The following is a 23,823-nucleotide window of genomic DNA, read 5'->3' as shown; positions in this document are numbered from 1 at the left end:
AATGTAGATGTTCGAGTGAAGACACTGCTGCAGTCCAGGTTACCCTCCCTCCTTCCCCTCTTACTGGCTAGTACGTACCTAGTTCGTCTACCTTTTACTACCTATGGGGAGTATTTGCTGGTAGCTGAAAGTCAGGGAGGAGGCGACAGCAACCGACGCCGGACCAAGACTTTGGAACTCAGACCAGCTTGGGAACCGCCTGACGGCAGGATAACCCAAGTGTAATGACTGCAGCAGTGTCTAGACTCGAACATCTACATTTATGGTAGGTACAAAACTGTACTTTCTGCAGGACCTCATAGCCACTCCTAATTCTATTTAGGCCCAGCCACCCAACCTCAGCTTTGGGATTCAACCCAAGTGTAATGACTGCAACAGTGAAACACGATGAACATAGTACAGTTGTGTACCTACCATAAATGTAGATGTCTAAGTGTATTCACTGTTACAGTCCAGGTTACCCTCCCACCATCCCCCTTTCATTGCTGGGACTTATCTGTTCTTCTCTATTCTATACAACCTGTGTGGTATATTTGCTTGTAGATGAAGGTTATGTGCATGCTTTTTTATGATCAGAAATTTTTAGCCTACCCTTTTGGGGACACCTGACGTCTGGGGCAAGAAAAACTGAAGAAAATGGTGTCAGCTGCATCTTTTATACCCCTGGCACACTGACATCAGGGAAGAGGCGACAGCAACCGACGCCGGACCAGCACTTTGGAATTCAGGCTGACTGCGGGTAGCCTACCAGCAGGATAACCCAAGTGTAATGACTGCAACAGTGAATACACTAGGAACATCTACATTTATGGTAGGTACACAACTGTACTATATTTGTTGCCCATCTCGCCTTCATTCTTACATCCCACCCTCCTTCCCCCTGCCTATGGCTCCTGGAGGACCAAGAGGTTCTTTCATTTGGCAAGTGTGTTCTCTGACCTTCTTCATTGTCTTCATAAGATGTTGTAATAGTACCTTAGGTAACTGGGGTTATCAACAAACAAGATCGGGGGAGCTTCACTAGAGCATGATGGGAGAGTGATACAGCCATGAGCCAGTGGAAGACCTCGGGCTTTAGTATACAGCCAAGTCGGAACCGAGGATCGGTTCCAAACCGAACCAGTAAGAATGAAGGTGAGATGGACAACAAACATGGAATGTTATGGTGAGCACAAAACGTCTTTTTTTTATTTATTAACTGCCTTCTAGAACATTTTACCAGAAAACATCTTGCTCAGTCTGGCAAATGATGCAGAAAGTTAAGGCTGTGACTGTAGCTCATGCAGGACATGGTTTGATTCCCATAGCCCTCATCTATCTACTGTGTGACCTTGAGCAAGTCACTTAACCAACTAGTGCAACTGGGAATTTGGTCTAGTCTCCTCAGTGGTCCCTTGGACTGTAAGCCTAGTAATGGTTTATGAACCTAAAGCCACAGGTTTTACAAGAAACAGACCAAAACACCTCTCAGCTTCTTTGCTCAAGAATTATGGACAAATCCAAAAATAATGGGTGGACAAGTTTTAAATATTATTTTTTTTCTGTCTGTGTCTTAACCAGATTAATCCACTAGACATGCTGTCCCAGGAGCATCATCTGAGTGATTTGCTCAAAGTCTTACAGTAACAAATGGAGATGACAGGATTCCAACTGTGTTCCTTTGACTACAAGAAGCAGTTCATTAACAGCCTTAAGTGTCCTATGACTTTAATTGACTTGAAAAGTTAACAGAACAACAGGTGTTGTATCCACAGGCAGTCACATGCATGCACACACCGGTACCTGTGTGATCTTAGATATCTGAAGAAATACCACTTTGAAATCCCAACTCTCATTAGACCATGGGAAAAGTTAACAGAGCAACAGGTGTTGCATCCACATGCACTTTCTGAAAAAACAACAACTATGAAACTGTAATCACTGCATTATTGACTAATTGTGATATTTTCTGAGCAAAGTAAAAATTTATGGAGGTAAATTTCTCCCGTCTGTCAGGGATGCCCTCTCAGGTAAGATAAAGTAAAAAGCCATGGAGGTAACATACTCATGCACGTGTGCATGAGCACAGACACAGGGGCACACACAAACACGCACACACAGTTACCTGTGTGCTCTCAGATATCTAAAGAAGTGCCACTTTGAAATCCCAGTTCTCATACTAGACCACACTGCTGCTTCCTATTTCTGTGCTACTGCATCAAAATCTCCCATTGTTTGAAGAAAGAAGTGCTGTGCTTCTCTGCACAAAGAAAAAGACTGCTCTTCTCCAAAGTGTTTCTCATTGGTTTATGTGGCTTTGTCCAGTCTGTCAGGGATGTTCTCTCAGGTAAATTATAAACTCATGGAGGTAACAGAGTAGAGGTAGCTTCTGATCTTTCAGGTATGTCACACAAAAAGTAGCCGAGGAACAGATAAGTAATTAGTGTTTTTATATATTTTGTTATGTTTTATGGTGAGTAGAGGAGCGGTAATAAGTTTCTGTGTTTTTTTACTGTTTTATGGCCAGGTCCTAGGCAGCTGCCTAGATCAAGTTGAACTGGCTCTAGCCCTGATCTTAGCTGAAGGAATTTATAGGAAGATTATTTAATGTAATGTACCCAATTTGATGTCAGTTGCTTGTTTTTTAATCTGCAGAATTATCCTTCCCTTTTTGCTCCCTTCAGATTGCAAGATCTTGTTTGAAGCTCACCATGGACCATGAAAACTGTACGATTGTTATAGTATCTACAATAGTCCATAATCAGGAGAGATGTTTCCACTAAGGTAGTCTGTGTGATTGAATGCTGCACTTATTTCTACAGTGCTCCCTAAAATGACTCTTTGCAATGGCGAATATTCCCATGAAAAAGCAGCAGATGTTCATCATATTGATCAATGCTGCAGTAGTCACAGCTATATGGGTTATAACCTGCCAAGGATATAACAGCTGGCCAGCTTCTAAAACTTCAGGGCACCTTTCACTTTCCCAAACTGTCAGGCAGCTTGAGCTGAGCTGACTGGTCACAAAGCCCTTCAGAGATTCACTGCCACCAAAGAGTACGCTCCTGTTGGGCTTTCAAGGATAACTGGTCAGCTTGTGCTTTCCTTTGCTGGGCAAATAAGTTCTCTTTGGGAAAAACCTTCCAGTTTCTTGATGTTTTATTACTTTTCGCTTCAGGAAAGTTATTTTTAAGCCAGGAGTGTTGTGTGTTAACAGACTGCCTCGAGATTGTAACATACTTTTAACTGGAGCACTTATTTTTTTCTTGTCAGTTTAAAAGTAGTGTAAAGTAACTGAAAATCTTTTTTCTGTAGAGAGAGTGTTTATTTTACTTTTGTGGACCAACATAGTGTTTCAAAGTGCTTTTTACTGTGTCTTTCTGTAAAAAAGGTAACTTTTCTGGACTAGTAATGTTTACTGGCAATTGCTGCTTGTCGTCCCTGGGAAAGTGGCCCCATTTTCAGTTTGGCCTTGGAACAGTCTACCGGTCCCATGGTCATTCCTTCTTTCAGCCACAAAAAGAAAAAAATAAGCAAACAGCTTCTGCCACCACAGCAGACTAGCAATTTGCCACGTCCGTAGCTGGATGACTCAGCTGTGACTAGTTGTTGTACCTCAGACCACTCATGTTTTACTCCTGATATCTCTGGTGTACACCCACATCCTCTGCAGCTGTTGGGGTCCTCTGAGTGTGTACGGGAAGCCATTCTTGTCTGTCCTGGGAAAGGGAACAGGGTGGTTTTCCTTTTGTTTCAGAATGCTGTACCCAGCCCTGGGCAAGCTGCTTTTGCTATTAGTATCACATTTGGCCCAATTTTTCCTGTAACAAAGCAGAAAACTAAGCATGTATCTACTCTTCCTCAATTTCCTTTGGATAGGGGTAGTCTACTTTGTCTGGCTTAGGATTTAATTCAGTCTATTATTCTTGTTTGTAAAGACATTTCTGGTAAAAGAAACAGGGATTCCTCTTTTCCTGAAATGATTTAAGATTCTGAATTTGAACAGGAAGATACAGGGACAGATACAGGCTTTTTCCTCAAATTTGTGAATTAGACTCGGATGAGAGCACGGTTTTTGATTCTTCCTGCAGGAGTTTCACTTTCTCTGGAGTTGTTGCTAGAATATGCCAGTGTTTTCAGTTGCTAACACTATTGTTTCTCAGTCCCTCAGAAAATACTGTGGGTTGTTGCACAAGGATTGTCCAGAACCTGTTCTGCCTGCTTTAGAGGATATGTATGTGTGTGTTACTGCCAGCAGTTTTCCTGATAGTCAACCAGCTGTCCATATAAAGGTAGATAGGATGTATAAAATTCTCAGGCTTTAAAATTTTTAAACGCTATTCCCATACATGACCCAGCAGCTGCAGCTTTAGTTAATCTTACTGCTGCTAAACACTTAGTTCATTCCAAGCCTAATCTTTCTGATAAAGATGGGAAAATTACTAATAGGCATGGGAAAAAAAGTGTATAGTTAAGCAACTTGGATTTCCAGAATTTTGAATTGTCAAGCTAATATTTTAAAGTTGTTTTTCTCACAAATTGTGAACGTATGAAGGATGTTTTATCAGTAGTTTCTTCTTGTGAGGAAAAATCTACTTTAAACAACTTAGTTTTTATATTGCACAAGTCACTTCATTGTTTACAGTGTGTGGATGACTGTTAATACTTCTTGGAGTGCTGTGGCCACTAGTACCGTTTTGAAGAGGTTTGCATGGTTACATTTTCAGAACCTCCCAAATGATGTTAAAAAACAAAAACAAAAAGTATTTTAAGTTCTCCCTTGGATAAAGATTTAGTGTTTTGTTCCTCTGCTGCAGACTTGATCAACAAGTGTGATGAATTGGGCAAACTGATACACGGAATCTACGATTTTTCAGTCCAAGTTTTCCAAGGGATCTCCTTGTCCAGTTTTGGCAAAAAACAGAATAAACATTCTCAACAAAGCATAGGTAAACAAGCGTTTAAGACGTAATGGCAGGGTGTTTCAAAAAGAAGTCTCGAACCTCCCAAAACCAAGGACATTCCTATGAGTTTGAATGACTGTACTAGAGATCTTATGAACCACTCCCACCCTGGCCCAGTTTTTCTTCCAGAAATTCTGAATCTCAATTTTTCTGTTTGACAACAGAGAGTTTCAGACAGATGGATTCTGAAAATCATTTGATAAGGTTACAGATGACAGTGAGAGGAAATTCTTTTTTCAAGTGTCATACCTCATCCTTCAGATCAGACTCTTTTGTTTCCACCAGTTCTTCATCACAGGCTATTCCAAGGAGTGATAGAACCAGTTTCTGCTTCCCAGGTGTGGAAGAGTTTTTATTCAAGATGTTCTAATACCAAAGAAAGAAAATTCTTGGACACCATTTCTGGATCTTTCTTTCCTAAACTTGTTTGTGATAGTGCCCATATTAAAATGATGTCGCTTCACAACCTGTTACCTCTTCTTCCTCTTTCAAGATTCCTTGCATCCAAAAGTCACAAAAGACTGAACACTGCTGGAGTCAAACACCTTCTGTTTATTTAAAACACCAAACACATAAAAGATGGCTTGGGCCTCTGCCCTTCATCAGATAAAGCTTCTCACATAGTCCAAACAATTTAAAATACATGTTAACCAATGAAATTCAGTTAAAAATCAATGAAAAACCCGCCTATTTTTAAGGGCGGGTTTCATGGGAATGACTTCATTGAGCCCAGGACTCCTATGTGCCATAAGTTCAACAATCCATTTTGATTCAGCTAGTTCAGTCAGCTGTTTAATGTCACCCCCTCTTTTACTCAATCTCACATTCACTATCACTCTGAATTTAAAACCATGTAAGGATGGGCTTCAGGTGTCTAAATAGTGCATTGTCGTATCCCCATTCCTAATAGAAGAGAGGTGCTGTAGGATCCTGACCTTAAACATACAGTTAGTCTTGCCTACATAAAACTGGTGCAGGAATGACACTCTGCCAAATAAACCACATTAGTGGTTCTGCAGGTAGCTCTCCCTTTCAGATTGAATGTCCTTCCTGTGACGGATGTATAAAGACACTACTTTTGTCTATATGGTTGCAGGCTTTGCAGGACCCACAAGGAAAGTACCCTGTTTGTTTGTGGGTAAACCAGCATTATTGGTCGATCTGGTATCATTGCACAACAGTTCCTTCAAATTTCTATTCCTTTTATAACTAAAACTAGGTTTATCACCAATGATGTTTTCAAACTCATATCACTAGTCAAGATGTTCCAATTCCCTTGAATGAGTTTACATATATCACCAACATTGCTGCCATAAGTCAACATTAGCCTAAAATCTTTATTAACCATTCTTTTGTATCCACCATCTGTGTGGGTCAATGTGTTCCCTAGCCATGGTTTATACCTATCCTTCCTGTGCCTTTTGCTAACATCCACCTTTTTATTAACCACCTGTCTATTGTAACCCCTGGTGTAAAAACATTCCTTCAGAGTGTCAACCTCTTGTTCAAACATGTCATCTTCCTTGCTTATTCTGGAAATCCTGGCTACTTGCCCTGCACTATGTTGGAAAAATGTGTCGTGGATGCATGCTGTCATAGGAAAGCAGAGTGTTTTTCCAACATTCTTTTCTGTATAAACCAGATGAAAAGCCTTCCTGAGTCAAGCATACACTGACATCCAGAAAATCAACCTGTGTACATGAACTGTGAACAGTAAATTTCAGAAAAGAGGTGGTGGTATGTAGGTATGATACAAAATCCGCTAAGGAACTGTCATTGCCTCTCCAAAGAATAAAAATATCATCTACAAAGCATATACAGTATGATATAGTCTTTCCACATCAGGTTGTTCAACACCTTGTTTCTTTCCCAATAACATAGAACAAGGTTTGCATATGTGTTGCCACAGGGCCTGCCCATGCCTACCCCCTGTGCTTCTATACACTTGTTCCAATCCAAAAGATATTGTTCTCAACACCAGACTAAGCAAACCCACTATGGCTTCTCTTCCGTGCGGTAGCACCAGTTCAAGCAACAACTCTGAAGCGGCATTTATGCCATATCCATTTCCTATAACAGTAAACAAACTCTGTATGTCCATGGTTACCATAAGTAACCTATCATCAAAACACCTGTATAAGCCCTAAAGACTTCAAAAATGACCTGTGTCTTTTAAAACATTATCCAATTTACTTAAATAGGGTCTCAACTCGCTCTCCAACCAAATGGAGATGTTTTCCGTCACCCACCCCCTTCCTGACACTATAGGTCTGAGGGTGGGTCAGTCTCTGACTTGTGTATTTTTGGAAGAGCTTTAAATACAGGTGTCACTGGTTTATCTATCCATAGAAATTTAAATAGATCTTCACCTATCAGATTACTGTGCAGAAACTGATGTAAACCGTTGTGTACCCTATCTATCACTCCTTTCACACCCAAAGGGTTTATCGAATATATGTGTTGTCATCCTGTAGTAACTCTCGCAACTACGGTCATACCAAGGGGTGTCTAGGACTACTACAGCACCCCTTGTCCGCCATTCTAATGGTTAGGTCTGCATTGTTACCAAGATTATAAAATGCTTTCCTTTGTGTAGATGTTAGATTATAAAACTTACTATGTGTCTCCATCTGAAAATATCGTATCAGATCTTGTTGCATGCATTAATAAATAAATTCATAGCTGGTGAAAAGGGGGACAAAACTGCTTGGCTGTCTTAGCATGAACACTCACTTCATTCACTCCAAAATCTGTTTCAATGCTAAATTACGACAAAGACCATTAGGTCCATTATAACTTCATTATATACACAAGACTTACTGGGCACAAATGTCAGTCCTTTATTTAAAACAAACTGTTCATCCTCAGATAAACTGTAAGATGAAAGATTAAAAATAATACCAATGTTGTGCGTATCAGTCAATGTTGCAACCTCCTCCTCTTGTTGTATGACCTGTCCTCGCTTCTCGATCGATTCCAGCCTCCTTTTTTCTTGTCCAGGGCTGGCAACTTGTCCAAAAAATTTTGGTACCCCTGTGTGTGTTTCGGTCTGGCTCCAGTCCCATTATCTCCCGTAATGCGGACTGACCCCATAGGTACAGCCTCTGTATCTACAGAAGCTGTGATGGTGGTAGTAGGTGTATCCACATCCCCCTCTGTAACAGCTCTCTTGGCAGGTATGGATACAGCAGACCGGCCTGCAGATGTATATGTTGTACAATCCAGACCATCTGCTAACCCCTTATTGCTGGATGTAGTAACAGTTCCATCCGTGGAAGCAACTGCAGATTGTTCAACGGACCCAGCAGGTATGCTGAGCTGACGAGTAAGTGATCCTCCATACATTGAGAGAGAGTGTACTCTCCCCTGCTCAACAATAGTATGGGCAGATTCAGTTAGGACCGGGGGATCCGGAACAGCCATCCCCGTGCCCACCAAGGTGCTGTGCATATTGCCTGCAGCCGTACCCATTACGGCATGACCTGTGACAATGGCGGCTCCTGAAGATGATGTCATTGAGCATGCGCTCAGTTCTGCATCATCCTGAGCTGACCTTGGTGGGCACGGGGATGGCTGTTCCGGATCCCCCGGTCCTAACTGAATCTGCCCATACTATTGTTGAGCAGGGGAGAGTACACTCTCTCTCAATGTATGGAGGATCACTTACTCGTCAGCTCAGCATACCTGCTGGGTCCGTTGAACAATCTGCAGTTGCTTCCACGGATGGAACTGTTACTACATCCAGCAATAAGGGGTTAGCAGATGGTCTGGATTGTACAACATATACATCTGCAGGCCGGTCTGCTGTATCCATACCTGCCAAGAGAGCTACAGAGGGGATGTGGATACACCTATTACCACCATCACAGCTTCTGTAGATACAGAGGCTGTAATTATGGGGTCAGTCCGCACGGAGATAATGGGACTGGAGCCAGACAAACACAGGGGTACAAAATTTTGACAAGCTGCCAGCTCCGTCAAGAAAAAGGAGGCTGGAATCGATCGAGAAGCGAGGACAGGTCATACAACAAGAGGAGGAGGTTGCAACATTGACTGATACGCACAATATTGGTATTATTTTAATCTTTCATCTTACAGTTTATCTGAGGATGAACAGTTTGTTTTAAATAAAGGACTGACATTTGTGCCCAGTAAGTCTTGTGCATATAATGAAGTTATAATGGACCTAATGGTCTTTTGTCGTAATTTAGCATTGAAACAGATTTTTGGAGTGAATGAAGTGAGTGTTCATGTGTTAAGACAGAAGCAGTTTTGTCCCCTTTTCACCAGCTATGAATTTATTTATTAATGCATAACAAGATCTGATACGATATTTTCAGATGGGGACACATAGTAAGTTTTATAATCTAACATCTACACAAAGGAAAGCATTATATAATCTTGGTAACAATGCAGACCTAACCATTAGAATGGCGGACAAGGGGGGTGCTGTAGTAGTCCTAGACACCCTTGGTATGACCGTAGTTGTAGAGTTACTACAGGATGACAACACATATATTCGATAAACCCTTTGGGTGTGAAAGGAGTGATAGATAGGGTACACAACGGTTTACATCAGTTTCTGCACAGTAATCTGATAGGTGAAGATCTATTTAAATTTCTATGGATAGATAAACCAGTGACACCTGTATTTAAAGCTCTTCCAAAATACACAAGTCAGAGACTGACCCACCCTCAGACCTATAGTGTCAGGAAGGGGGTGATGGAAAACATCTCCATTTGGTTGAGAGCGAGTTGAGACCCTATTTAAGTAAATTGATAATGTTTTAAAAGACACAGGTCATTTTTGAAGTCTTTAGGGGCTTATACAGGTGTTTTTGATGATAGGTTACTTATGGTAACCATGGACATACAGAGTTTGTTTACTGTTATAGGAAATGGATATGGCATAAATGCCGCTTTCAGAGTTGTTGTTGAACTGGTGCTACCGCACGGAAGATAGAAGCCATAGTGGGTTTGCTTAGTCTGGTGTTGGAGAACAATATCTTTTGGATTGGAACAAGTGTAGAAGCACAGGTAGCCATGGGCACCCCTGTGCCAACACATATGCAAACCTTGTTCTATCTTATTGGGAAAGAAACAAGGTGTTGAACAACCTGATGTGGAAAGACTATATCATACTGTATATGCTTTGTAGATGATATTTTATTCTTTGGAGAGGCAATGACAGTTCCTTAGCGGATTTTGTATCATACCTACATACCACCACCTCTTTTCTGAAATTTACTGTTCACAGTTCATGTACACAGGTTGATTTTCTGGATGTCAGTGTATGCTTGACTCAGGAAGGCTTTTCATCTGGTTTATACAGAAAGAATGTTGAAAAACACTCTGCTTTCCTATGACAGCATGCATCCACGACACATTTTTTCCAACATAGTGCAGGGGCAAGTAGCCAGGATTTCCAGAATAAGCAAGGAAGATGACATGTTTGAACAAGAGGTTGACACTCTGAAGGAATGTTTTACACCAGGGTTACAATAGACAGGTGGTTAATAAAAAGGTGGATGTTAGCAAAAGGCACAGGAAGGATAGGTATAAACCATGGCTAGGGAACACATTGACCCACACAGATGGTGGATACAAAAGAATGGTTAATAAAGATTTTAGGCTAATGTTGACTTATGGCAGCAATGTTGGTGATATATGTAAACTCATTCAAGGGAATTGGAACATCTTGACTAGTGATATGAGTTTGAAAAACATCATTGGTGATAAACCTAGTTTTAGTTATAAAAGGAATAGAAATTTGAAGGAACTGTTGTGCAATGATACTAGATCGACCAATAATGCTGGTTTACCCACAAACAAACAGGGTACTTTCCCTTGTGGGTTCTGCAAAGCCTGCAACCATATAGACAAAAGTAGTGTCTTTATACATCCGTCACAGGAAGGACATTCAATCTGAAAGGGAGAGCTACCTGCAGAACCACTAATGTGGTTTATTTGGCAGAGTGTCATTCCTGCACCAGTTTTTATGTAGGCAAGACTAACTGTATGTTTAAGGTCAGGATCCTACAGCACCTCTCTTCTATTAGGAATGGGGATACGCACAATGCACTATTTAGACACCTGGAAGCCCATCCTTTACATGGTTTTAAATTCAGAGTGATAGTGAATGTGAGATTGAGTAAAGAGGGGTGACATTAAACAGCTGACTGAACTAGCTGAATCAAAATGGATTGTTGAACTTATGGCACATAGGAGTCCTGGGCTCAATGAAGTCATTCATGAAACCCGCCTTAAAAATAGGCGGGTTTTTCATTGATTTTTAACTGAATTTCATTGGTTAACATGTATTTTAAATTGTTTGGACTATGTGAGAAGCTTTATCTGATGAAGGGCAGAGGCCAAAGCTCATCTTTTATGTGTTTGGTGTTTTAAATAAACAGAAGGTGTTTGACTCCAGCAGTGTTCAGTCTTTTGTGACTTTTGGATTTTCGATTTCACTTCATCTGACTGAACTTTGGTGAGGCACTGAACATTGTTTGTGACTTTTTCAAAGATTCCTTGCATGACTAGATTTAAAAAGTTGCTTATCATTACATCCCTAGTCATCAAGACTTCGACATTTTTTAAGATTTTGTGTGTGTGTGGATCTTATTATCGGTTCTGTCCCTTACCCTTTGGACTATCCACTGTGCCAACAGTGTTCAAAAAGTGTATAGCTCCAGTTATAGCTCACTGCAGGCTACAGGGTATCCTCATTTTTCAAGATTTCGATGACTTGCTTATATTTATAGGGTCTTTTTCAAAGTATCAGGAATTTCTCTCTTGGTTGAGAGATCTCTTACACAAGCTGGGATTCCAAGAGAATATTCAAAAGTCTTTCTTGACAACTTCACACAGGATTGTGTTGCTGGGATGTCAGCTGGATACCTCAGTTCAAAAAGCTTTAATTCTACATGAAAAAATAGATCTTTATCTAGATGTGTTTCTAAGGTTTTAACACTAAGACTTTGGTCACTGCACGGGAATACCTCAGGATTCTGGATCTCATGGCATCTATGATTCTCATGATACCCCTGGCAAAACTCTACATGAGAAAGATACAGTGGTATCTGAAATCTCTTTGGTTCCAGTGTCGTTACCCTTTCTTTTCAAATCCCAGTGCTGAGGTTTATCAGAAGAGAATCTGGTGGAGACGATGGATATCCTTAAATCCAGGTTTCCCTTCTTCCTTTCTGCTCCAAAACAGTCATTCACCATAGACTCGTCAGACTTTGCTTGGGGAGAAGTTTCAGGAGGAATAAAAGTGCAGGGGGTGTGGGACACCAAGGACAGATGGAAGCACATAAATATCAAGGAGATGCTTGCCCTGATCAAGGCATTCAACTCTGTGAATCATCTTTGGTCCCCACAACCTTTTCAAGTGGTTACAGACAATATCACAGTCATGTGGTACATCAACAAGCAAGGTGGAACCAGGTCATACCCCTTTGCTGACTAGCCGTGTTAGCTTGTAATATAGCTTCACAGCACAGTCTCTCTCTACAGGCATCCTACATTCTGTCAGAGCAAAACTGTATGACAGACAAGCTGAACAGTACCAGGCAGACCCTCATGAATGGAAACTGGATCAGGGTGTCTTCCAAGATTTGATCCATTTGTGGGGAGTTCCTCAAGTAGACCTCCTTGCCTCCTCTCTGAATATTTAACTGGCAAGATTCTATTACAGGACTTCATGCCAAGGCAGCCGGAGTTCTCCCTTCTTTGGGAAATGGCCAAGGGCAATTATCACAAGATCCCTCATAAACTAAATCTAATCACACAAGAACAGGGATGTTTGATATACCTGAACATCGCTTAACTTAAGTCAACTGCCTGGATGATAGTGTCTTAATTCCTTTTATAGAAACTGTTTACTGAAGGCATGTAGCAGGTACTCATGGAGGCAAGAAAGCCTGCTACTAGAAAAATCATATATTAGCAAATGGAAACTGTTTTCTAGTTGTTGCCAACAACATAACCAGCACCTATTCAGGTTCAGTTGTTCTCTGTTTTTATAATATTTGTATGAGTTAGTATCTTATAGCCTTTCTTATTCCTCTATCATTGTTCATTTATCAGTCATTTCAGTATGTCTGCCCATGGATCCTCCTCTTTTAATGCTGCTTCATGTCAAAATGTTCTTGAAAGAGGCCTCCAAGAAACACAGTGGCCTCTCCTTGGGATCTTAATTTTGTGTTAGAGAAGTTAACAATCTATTCAAGCCAACTAATCTGGCTGTATTAACACATAAAACAGTTTTACTGATTGCTCTACCTCTGCAGAAGTGTAACTGAGTTGCATGCTCTTATGCTGAGTCAACCCTATCTCATTTTCCATATAAGGGTTTCTTGAGAAATAATCAGTTTTTAAGCCTAAATTGGTATCTTAGTTTTTTTTAGGCCAAACTATCCATCTCCCGTTTTCTTTCCTGAACCTAAAAATGAGGGAAAAAGGATACTCCATACCTTTAATGTCTACAGGCAATTCAGGTACTGTCTTGACAGAACTAAATCTTTCAGATCTTCAGATCAATTGTTCATTTCTTGTAAAGATGAGAAGAGAAGGTGGGACAATGTCTGTCAAAACAGACTGTTTCTAAATGGTTATATAAGGCTAGTACCTTTTGTTATACTTGCCATAACAAAATTATTCCAGGCAGAGTCAAGGCCTTTTCTACTAGAAATATTCTAGAAGATGCTGCTTGGTCCTCTGTACATAGTTTTACAAAGCTGTATATGCTTGATTCCTTCTCTAGGTGCAGATCAAGCTTTACTAGGACCATTCTCCAGGTGCTCCAGGGCGCTTCTCCTTCCATCTCGAAGATGTAGTTAGCTAAGGTAATCTCCTCATACAGCTAAGGCTACTGCAGTGTTGATCAGTGTGATGAACATAGTACAATTGTGCAAGTAAAGCTTACCATAACTGTAGATGTTTGAATGATCACTGCTACACTAGCTTCTCCCTCCATTCACCCCCCCCTTTTTTGGTGTGTTTTTGATGCCATGGTGTGTGTATTTATTTTTGTTGCTTCTAGCCTTGTCCTTTCAGGTCTCAGTCTCCCTCTCTCTCTGCTGTCAGGCAAGCTGTGAAGGACTTTGTACCCAAACTTGTCTTTTTGTCAGCTCAGCTTGAGCTGCCTAATAATCTGAGCATGTGGAATGTGTCCTGAAGCTTTGGAAGCTGGCCTGCTGTTATTCACTTGCCAGGATATAACCCATATAGTTAAGGCTACTACAGCAGTGACCATTCAAACATCTACTATTATGGTAAGTTTTACTTGCACAACTGTACTTTCTTAGCACTATTTTTCAAGTCTTTATTGTCTGTGGCTGGTGGAGATCTTAAAGGTCTTGTGCAAAATGACAAAACCAAAGTAGCCTATCTGTTCTCAAAATGCATGTCCTCAGTAGTTGCTTACCTTGGCTGTCTTTCTGTCTGTAAGTTTGCATTCATGTTTTTTTAAAGGATGGTCTCTTCCAAAAAAATGCCCACGATAGCCATAACATGCTCTGCCTTCATTGATTACTGTTCAGGAAGTTCTGCTTCCTTGCTAATGTGCTGACATCACATTCAGGTCATTAGAGTCCATTACCTAGACAGTAAGCAAGAGGGAGAAAGGTATGCAGAGGTGGTTTTCAATTTGGGGCAGTTTTACTTGTATTTATTGTCTAATTCTCACATTTTAAAGTTTGTTGCACATTATTGGTTAATCTGGTATTCAGCCCCTCCCCCCTGAATTCTGCTTTCCTCTTATGTGAAATTGTGAAGGACATGTCTGTTTCAGTGTCACACAAGTACATAACGTGCAGCACAAAGTTCATAACTTTTAATTGTCCCTGATTGTGCTTACTGTCTCTGAATCTTACTTGTCATCTAGGTGTGATTTTTTGTAGAACACCCAGGATATTTTCAGCCTCTCTGTCCCTCATAACATTTTGATTTTCTAGTAAATCACTGAAGATTAAAGTCAGACACTAATGCTAGATATTAAAGTTTCATAGTTTATGGTTCATTTTGCCTAGAAAATGCATATTAATGCAAAACATGTTCCATTAACAGATGTACTGCACTCAGCCCATGTGCAGTATTATGATATTTACTTACTTACAAAAAAATAGAGGAAAGTGAGCCAGCCTACTAGAGCAGGAAGTACAGGAAAGATCCAACTTTGCATCATTAAAATGATAAGCATAATGATGCAAAGACAGGAAGTACTGCCCTTGTAAGTCCATGAAGACCCAAGGTTTGTGAGCAGGAAGTAACAGTAAAATGAAACAACAGAATATCCAGTAAATTGGATTTGCAGAGCAGGAGGCCATTATTGTCATCCCTGAAGAAAGAGAAAAACTTCAGGTATGTGCAAAAAATGGTTATGTATGATCTTTAAAGGTGTATTGGGGGGAAGCGTCTCAGTGATCTACCATCTGCACAGAAGCTTTTTATGACCCATCTTGTTTCCCTTACTTTTCAGTAATTATTTTTTATGTCCAAATGGTGGGCATCCAATGGGATGTGCAGCATATTGCACCACCTCCACAACAGCTTAGCCATTTCCTAACCCTTTCCTCTCTTTGGACCTCACTTCCTTAGCCACACAACATCCCCAGTTCCCACCAGGGATCATAGTAGGGGACTATCACATCACCACCCATCTCTGCTGGGCTGTTAACTCCCATCCCTCCCTGCTACGTCATTGACATAGTGGGATAAAGCCCTGACTTTGGCCAAGGCAACCCTGGTTCAGTGTTTGAAGTTCTTTGAGTGTTATTTTCAAAAGGGCATTAAAACTTTACATATCAATTGACTGAGGTACAATTTTGTAATGAAACAGTTTGTTACCATTACTGGTACATGTAGAATCTGTCTTTCTGACATTACATCTTACCGTTAATGTTGCCATAAACATCAGCTGTAATAACTTAATTCCAGAAGGGAGGCTTAGCCTTTAAGAATGAAAACAAGTGTACAGTGTTGATTAATTAAAGACGGTGTCTGTTTTGTATTTATATCATGCTGTTATACTTTACGCTGCTGTCTTTTTTGCAGTAAAGATTTAATTATTTTAATCCTTTTTTCCATTGTAGTTCCATGCAGAAATGTAGCTCAGAGCATCAACAGTTCAGAATCTGCTACCTCCCTTGACAAGCCTACAGAAGGGTCTTCCCGCTTCTTTGTTGGTCTTACTCTGGTTTTGGGATTCATTCTCATGTTCACTGTGGATCAAATTGGAAACTACTGTGCCTACCATGGTGAGCTTACCACTGTACTAATGGTCTATGCCCAATAGCACAGAGGTTAGAAGAGGTTATGATATGCATACGCTTGGAACATCTATGGAAACTTAATAATACGGTGTAACTCAAGATAAGCTTTATATCCTTTTCAGTCTTCATAGCATGCCCAGACAATAGGCGCCTTTGTATATTAAACCTTACTCTAAGTGACAAAAAGCAAAGTAATGTCTTAAAAAATTGTATTAGCATGCATTCTGTTTGCCCACAAAACAGTTCTACATGTTTTCTGTATTATTAGTTTTCTTTACTTAATGTGTTCTGCTTTAAAGAAAATAATCAGAAAGAATTTATAGAGAACACTGAGATGTATCAAAGTCATTACAGAGAGAATTATTAAGCCTGTGATCATAACCAAGATTTTATGTGTTCAAGACATGGGCGTTAAGGAATTCACTTCAGGAGTGGAGTAAAGCAAAGCTAGACAGATGAATCTTAACAACCATGTCAAGATTACATAAATACACAGATGTGACAGACGAGATCCAATCATAATTCTTTGCAGAACAACAAAGTTCAACTGCCGCCAAGTTTCAGAAAAAAAACTGTAGGGAGTGTGAAATGTTTCACTGCTTTGCATGTCACAACATGCTTAGAATTGCAGTACAATGTCCAGTAGCCAAGTGTCTCTGTGATGGACTAACAGCTATAAAGACTGTTAAGTAGTTCACTTTGCATTTTGTGCTTATGCGTGCATGTGTATGTGTACTTGTATAAGTGTCCATGGGTGTGGGTGTGTGTGTTTGTGCGAGCATGTGTAGCAGTGAGAAGTGTTTTGCAGTGTTCAAGGTTGTTTTAACATCGAACTACTATTCAATGGTAGCTGCTGTGTATACTCTCATGAGAGACTAGAGCGTAACAACTGTGAAATACAGGCATAATAGAGCTTCTTATGTACCTCTTTTCCATCAGAAAAGTGTTTAAGAAGGCTATGTTTTTCCCAGTTTTGAAGCATAATGTGTGCTCTGTGCACATGCATGCATGCATGTACTTATTAAATGCATGTACACAGAGCACATGCTACATATGCCTGTGTTCTGTGTAGATGCATATAATAAGTAGATGGCCTTGCTACATTCATAAAAATTATTTAAAAAATAACCTTTTTATAGTGGGGCAGTGACAGATGAATCACACTTTAAGAACCTTGTTATATATGTGTACCAAGGTTCAGCAGATGTGAGGGCACAGTGCAACTGTGACATGATCCAGCAAGTGTATTTGGCCCAACCTGCAGTATTACAAACAGCAGAAAGTATTTTAATTATTTTGTTCATTGTAGTTCTATACAGAAAAGCATTTCAGAGCATCATTAGATGTTCTTTGTGTTTCACTATTGCAGTGCTACCTTGTGGGATTTCCTGCTGTAAAAGGACTTGGCCGGCCAGACTACCAGAGAAAAAATCTCCCTCCTCCAAGGGTTGGCAGGTGCCCTGACTGACATCAGTAACATTCAAGTATATAGGGAGCCAGCCAGCATCATGATTTCAGTCTTTTCTTGCTGTGGAAGCCCAAAGCAGTATTTCAGTGTGTCAGTCAGTCTGCACCAAAGAGAATTCAACTGAAAGCTAAGTACACTGTTGGGGAACTTTTTTCTTCGTTTGACTCATGTCAGATAAGTTTAGTAATTGTCTCTGTTGTGGTAAGTAGATTCCACACCGAGACTTACATTCTTTATGTCATCTGTTTAGGCCCAGATTACATTGTACCTAACTGCTATTGCTGTGCCCGTTTCAATTCTAGGACTATTAGGTGTAGTACTGAGATCTTAACTAGGCACCTTAGTCTTGCATCTGGTTCTCAGTGTCTTAAAGTCATTCCAGGGTTGAGCACCCTAAGTGCAAAAGGGATAAAGAAAAACAACCCAAGCTTAGGGCCTTGGATGACAGTCACTCTTCATCAGCTAGTCCTCCAATGTTCGTGATCACTGAAGAGGTGAGAGGTGGTGTCGCAGGCCTCTTTTGAGACCAGTTTGGAGTCTGATATGCCGTGAGGTCCCTCAACTTCTGCACAGGCCTTAGGACTTAGTTCATCAGTCAGGTCCGGGGCTGCTCAGCAGGCCTCTGCTTCTGATGAGTGCTGTTTAACCTGTGATAGTGCTTTGCTGTGTCAACCTATAATGGTTGTACATTGTTTTCAAGAGACTGGCATCATAGTTGAGGACGTTCCTTGGCCCAAACCTAGAGCTACCCCAAAGAAGGGAATTTCCTCAGGGCCTTTGCCTAGGCCTACCGGCTCCCACACACAGATTTATCAGCAGGATTTAGTTAGGTTGGCTGAAGAATTAATTTCCCTGGTCAGATCCAGACAACCCCCTACTGAGCCTTCCCCAGGAAAAAGGAAAAGGGACCCTACACCAGAAGTCCTTTCTGACTGTTTTGAATCTGTTGAAGATTCTGACCAGGAGGTGTTTTTTTTTTTTTTATGAAGAACCCTCCCTAACTTCCTTTGAGGAGCCAGATTTTGAAGAAAACCTGGCTTCTGTCCACCCCCACAGAAGATATTACTTTTGGGGAAACTCTTCATGCCATGAGGAAGCATTTCCAGTGGGAATCCCAAGATTACCTGCAGTCCAAAAAGAGTTTTAGGGAATTCCTTGACCTGCCAGAGCACAAGCCTCTTGCCATTCCTTCAGTTTTATAGGTTGTAGAGGATGTTTTCTTGAAGTCCTCCTTAAATCCTGATTCCCTCCCTTCTTCCCTCCCTCCAGTTTCTCAAAATCCAGACAGGTTTTATAGGGTACTGGACTCTCATACACATCCTTCTAAGAACCCTTCTGTTAATCCAGAGGTTGCCACCAGAGGAACTAAAGCAGCTAGAGCCAATTCCTCCAAAGAGCATAGGGCTCTTGATAGATTTGGCAAAAAAGTTTACACCTCCGCCACCTTAGCTATGAGGGCCCTTAACTGTCAATTCCACATACCAGCAGACCACTCTGGGTCAGTTGAGGCAAAAAATTACTAACATTGAGGATAAGAACCTTTCCAAAGAAATACTAGAACTATTTCACTCCAGCTCACAAGTTGCTAGGCATTCCTTACACTGCGACTGTGATGCTGTGCAGGCTTCCAGACAGGCTGCAGTCACTGGTTCTGTTATGCAAAGGGAACAGTCCCTCCCTGAGTATGTCAAGTCAAATCTTTTGGATGCCCCTGTGGACAAGGCTTTCCTCTTTGGGCCCAAGTTGAAGCTGTACTTAAAAAGATGGAAGATAAAGCTAAATCCATGCAAACTGTTAAAGACCTCCTTCAGGTTCAGCCCCCTAGATTTAGTAGGAACTATCCCACTAAACATTGGTCCTTTCCTTCACAATCCAAAAACAGGCAGAGAAAACCCCATAGGGAAAGGACACAAAGGCAACAACAACTACAAAGACCCAGGCAGTGGACCTCAGACACTTCCAGGCCACAGGCTTGTGGTAGATAGCAAAAATAATTCATCCATCCCAGTTTTTTCTGAACCCCCTCTCTCCTCAAGGATAACTGGTCCCTCATCACTTCGAACTGGTGGATTCCAAGAATTATTTCAAATGGCTACAAATTCACTTTCAAAGAGCCACTGTAATACTCAGGCTATTCAGACATTCATCTAACCAAAGTACAGAGGCCCTTTCCCTAATTCAGATTTTGTGCTCCAAGGGCTCAGTGAAATCAGTTCCAGAACACTAAAAAGGAAAGGGTTTTTACTCCAGGCTGTTCCTGGTTTCCAGAAAGGAAGGCTGTTGGTGTCCCATTTTAGACCTGTCTACTCTCAAACAGTTTCTGCTGGTTCCAAAATTCAAAATATTAACTCATCAAAAGCTTTTGCCCATGATAGCTCCTCAGGCCTTCAAAGTGACTGTGATGATATGGGCTAGTGCCAGCATAGTTAGCTGGAGTTTTGTAAAGAATGATATGTCATTTGAATGTCAAACTGATTTATATAAGATGCTTGTGTTGTAAATGTATTAGAACTGTATTTGATGTGCACACATGCTTATGTTACAAATGTATTAGAACTATATGACATTTGAGTATCAAACTGATTTGTATAGATGCTTATTTCCTTCACAGGGGCAAAAAAGGGGCATTCTGCCTCCAAACAAACCATTGCACATTAGCTGTCCTCTGGCATTGTGTTTTATTACACTCGCCATGGCAAGGTGAATACAGGTAAGGAAAAGGCATATTTTACCAAGGCCTTTTCCTCTTTAGTGGCATATTGGAAAGAAGAAGACTCTATAAGTATTCTAGAGACAGCATCTTGGTCCTCTCTCAGTACCTTTATGAAGCACTGCAAACTAGATGCCTTTTCTAAATCCAGAGCAGACTTTGCAAGGACGGTTCTCCAAGGGATCCTGAGCCGTTATCCTTCTTCCTTCCTCCTAGATTAGGCAAGATTTAGGAATCTACCATATGTCTGTAGGGCAGTGTGTTTTTTTTAATATAGTACAGTTGTGTAAGTTCTTTTTACCTGTAACAGTAGATGTTTGTTGAATGCACTGCCTCACTAGCAGCACCCCCCCCTTTTCTTGGATGTATATAATTTGTTGTTGGAGTTGCCGGTGAGTTTTGTTAAGCAGCCTTTTTTCGTTTGTGTGTGTGTGTGTGTGTGTGTGTGTGCGTGTGTGTGTGTGTGTGTGTGTGTGTGTGTGTGTGTGTGTGTGTGTGTGTGTGTGTGTGTGTGTGTGTGTGTGTGTGTGTGTGTGTGTGTGTGTGGTTTTTGGTTTGGAACAGTAAGTGTCACAAAGCTTGCATTTCATCTGCTCTTCCTTTTGGACCCTAGAAAACTGACAGTGTCCTGTCTGTGGTTTTATAGGACAGTCGTGGTCCTGCTAGGATATTGTTCCTTTGCATCCACAGACAGACAGTGGCAGGAGCTCTGACCTTTGATAGACTGCCAGAGGAAGGTTAACAGGGCTCTACTACCCATATAGACTGTGTGTTCTACCAATATCTCATGTTTACAGGTAAACTGGACTTATGCAACTGTACTTTGCAGTTCTGTGTGCCATACAGGTTTAGGATGCCTCACCTTCAAGAAATTTGACAATTTGCCACAGGGCCAGATCCCGGGAGATTTGTTATTGGTGAATTGCTTCTTATAGACTGTACTGATCCTTAATGACAGTGGCTTACGATCACCCAGGAGGGATCTAATGTTTAATTGGAGTATTGCATCCTGTGTAGCTGAGCTTTAAATTCTCTGATCAATTCTTGAAGTTGAAGGCATTGCCATCATAATACGTGGCCACAGTCTGGTCTGGATTTTAAGGTTAAGTCCATAAGATTAAAGGTTTCAATGGAAACAACATCTAGGATGAATGCATTATTGGCATTCACTCGGGTAATCTAGTAGATCTTAAAGCCATCAATTCTAAAGTGGAATGAATCCCAAATATAGCGCAGTAGAATATTATGGGTGAAATCCACACTTTTCTCTATAATTCTGCATAACACCCATGCTTCCCAAACTGCTGGGTCCCAGACCTTGTTAGAATCTGGTGTACATTTGGGAGATCCTAACTCATGGATCATACTTAGTGTCACATGGAGCCAGAGAGGTGTGGAGAATTCTCATGCCATTAGATATTGGTGTTTTGCTACTACCTCATTATACTTCCATAGGTTGGGTAAACCCACTCCACCTCGTTTTATAGGGATGAAAAGCTCTTTAGGTTATGAGCCATCCCAGATAAAGTTTGCTATCAACTTTTGCAGTTGTTACACATCACTGAATTTATACAAATAAGGGAGAATTTGGATAGGACAAGCATCTTTATTATTTGTATTTTTGTTGGAAGTGATAAACTGCATTTCCCCCAACATGCTGTTCTACTGATTAGTTCCCTGATAAGAGATTTATAGTTACTGCCATCAGGCCTGAAGGCTCACAGGGGTAAGTATGCCTAAATAGGTTACTTCAGTCAGTATGTTCCAATCGTTGCACCTGCCAGTGGTGTGACAATTGCTATGGCTTTCCTAGACAGTGGGAATATTTGCATCTTTTGCGGTTGATAGCCAGACCTGTGTATTGCTTTAGACCTTGAAAACAGGTTATGACCTCACAGATACTGTCCTGGGGTTGAAAGACCCAGACCACACTGTCATCTTCAAACCAGATGGATATGATCTCATTCCGCAGATTAATGTCCAGCCTGAATTCTTTTAGGAAATGTGTTAGATATTTGATGTGCACCTCTGTTACTAGGGTAAAATGCAATGGGGAAAGAGTAGGCAACCCTGCTTCAAGCCTCGCCTCAGCTGGATTGGGTCTGATAGCCATTCATTGTTAAATAATCTGTCTGTAGATTCTGTACAGAGAAGTTTGCATTTTAAGATAAAAGGTAGAGGGAAGTTCATTTAGGATAGGATCCTGCAGGTAGCATTCCACTTCACAGAATCAGAGGCTTTCATAATATCCACTGGAATAGTTAGGCCAGGAAAGTACATGTGCCAACACCATTTTTAAAAGTCCAACCACATCCTGACAAGGTGGGGACTACCTGATCTAGTCCTGAGAAACCCTTATTGACATGAAAAGCATTAACTGGGGAGTAAAAGAGACAGCCTATTAGCTTGAACCTTGGCATATATCTTTAACTCCAATTGAATTAGGGAACTGGGAGGGTAATCAAAAGGGAGGGCATTGTTCCTATTAGCTTTGGGAAACATTAGAATCTTAGCTTCCTGTATATGTTTAGGAACATGACCAGATCCTTCACTGTTTTGAAAGGGTTTTAACAGCAGCTCCCATAATAAGTTCTTGAATTGTTTGAAAAAATCTGGAGTGATATAATTGAAAACTGGAGCTTTACTGGATGACAGGATGTCTATAACCCCCAGGATTTCATCTTTAGAAATTTACTTATTCAGTGTACAGTATCACAAACTAAATCTACCAGCTTATTCCAACTTACCATTTCTAAAATAACTGTGATGTCCTTGTCATCCTGCTCTTGGTGTGTCAACCGGTTTACATTCAAAACTTGGAAACTGCATCGATCGACTGGCATGTGGTGGAATGGCAGTTTTCAAGTCGGCAGAATGTCGAACCAAAGTATAGCAACTACACTACAGCGAACAGGTAGTGTAGGTTGAGTATTTGGGTTCGACGTTCTGTAGTGAGATCGTAGTTCGGTGAGGAATAGGGAATTAGCCCATTTCCTCACTGTAATATAATATGGGAGTTGGCATATTTAATGTGCAGGGGGAGTGGGGGTGCAGGGGGTGTAACCCCCCTGCAAGATAGTACAGTTAACATACCGTTGACTGTAGAGTGTACCGTTACATTAATGTGCATAGAATGGGTGACTGATGTCACCTCCTGCTATGTCGAATACATCGAACTACGGATGTCAATGTATTCATTTTCGACTTGATTGCTGTTTCGAAATTCTGAATTCAGCATTTTGGGTTGACATTAGTTGACTGAAGCGGATTTGGAATTTCAATAGTAAACCATGTCAGCCAAGGTTTGCTGTATTCTGCAGTAAACATTGATGTGGACTGGTTTATGATAAGGTACACTGTCAACATCCAGGATAGTTATAGATATTTCTCTGGATCTATCCTGAACCAACTTTGCAATAATTTTCT

The 23,823-nt window shown here is 40.9% G+C and overlaps 1 protein-coding gene across 2 annotated transcripts in view; it reads left to right on the top strand.

Moving 5' to 3' along the window:
- The window catches only part of LOC122789925 (zinc transporter ZIP9-like), a 677,153-nt gene that overhangs the window by 355,988 nt on the left and 297,342 nt on the right, over positions 1-23,823 (top strand). For both annotated transcript variants that reach the window (XM_044057393.1, XM_044057392.1), the window contains exon 3: positions 16,040-16,204. In XM_044057393.1, the coding sequence (XP_043913328.1) occupies positions 16,040-16,204 (165 nt within the window). The remainder of the gene's footprint in view (positions 1-16,039; positions 16,205-23,823) is intronic.

Source organism: Protopterus annectens, chromosome 15.part0 (assembly GCF_019279795.1).
Source record: "Protopterus annectens isolate FY-2018-M chromosome 15.part0, PAN1.0, whole genome shotgun sequence".
Taxonomy (NCBI): Eukaryota; Metazoa; Chordata; order Ceratodontiformes; family Protopteridae; genus Protopterus; species Protopterus annectens.
This window is presented reverse-complemented; position numbering and strand designations above follow the sequence as displayed.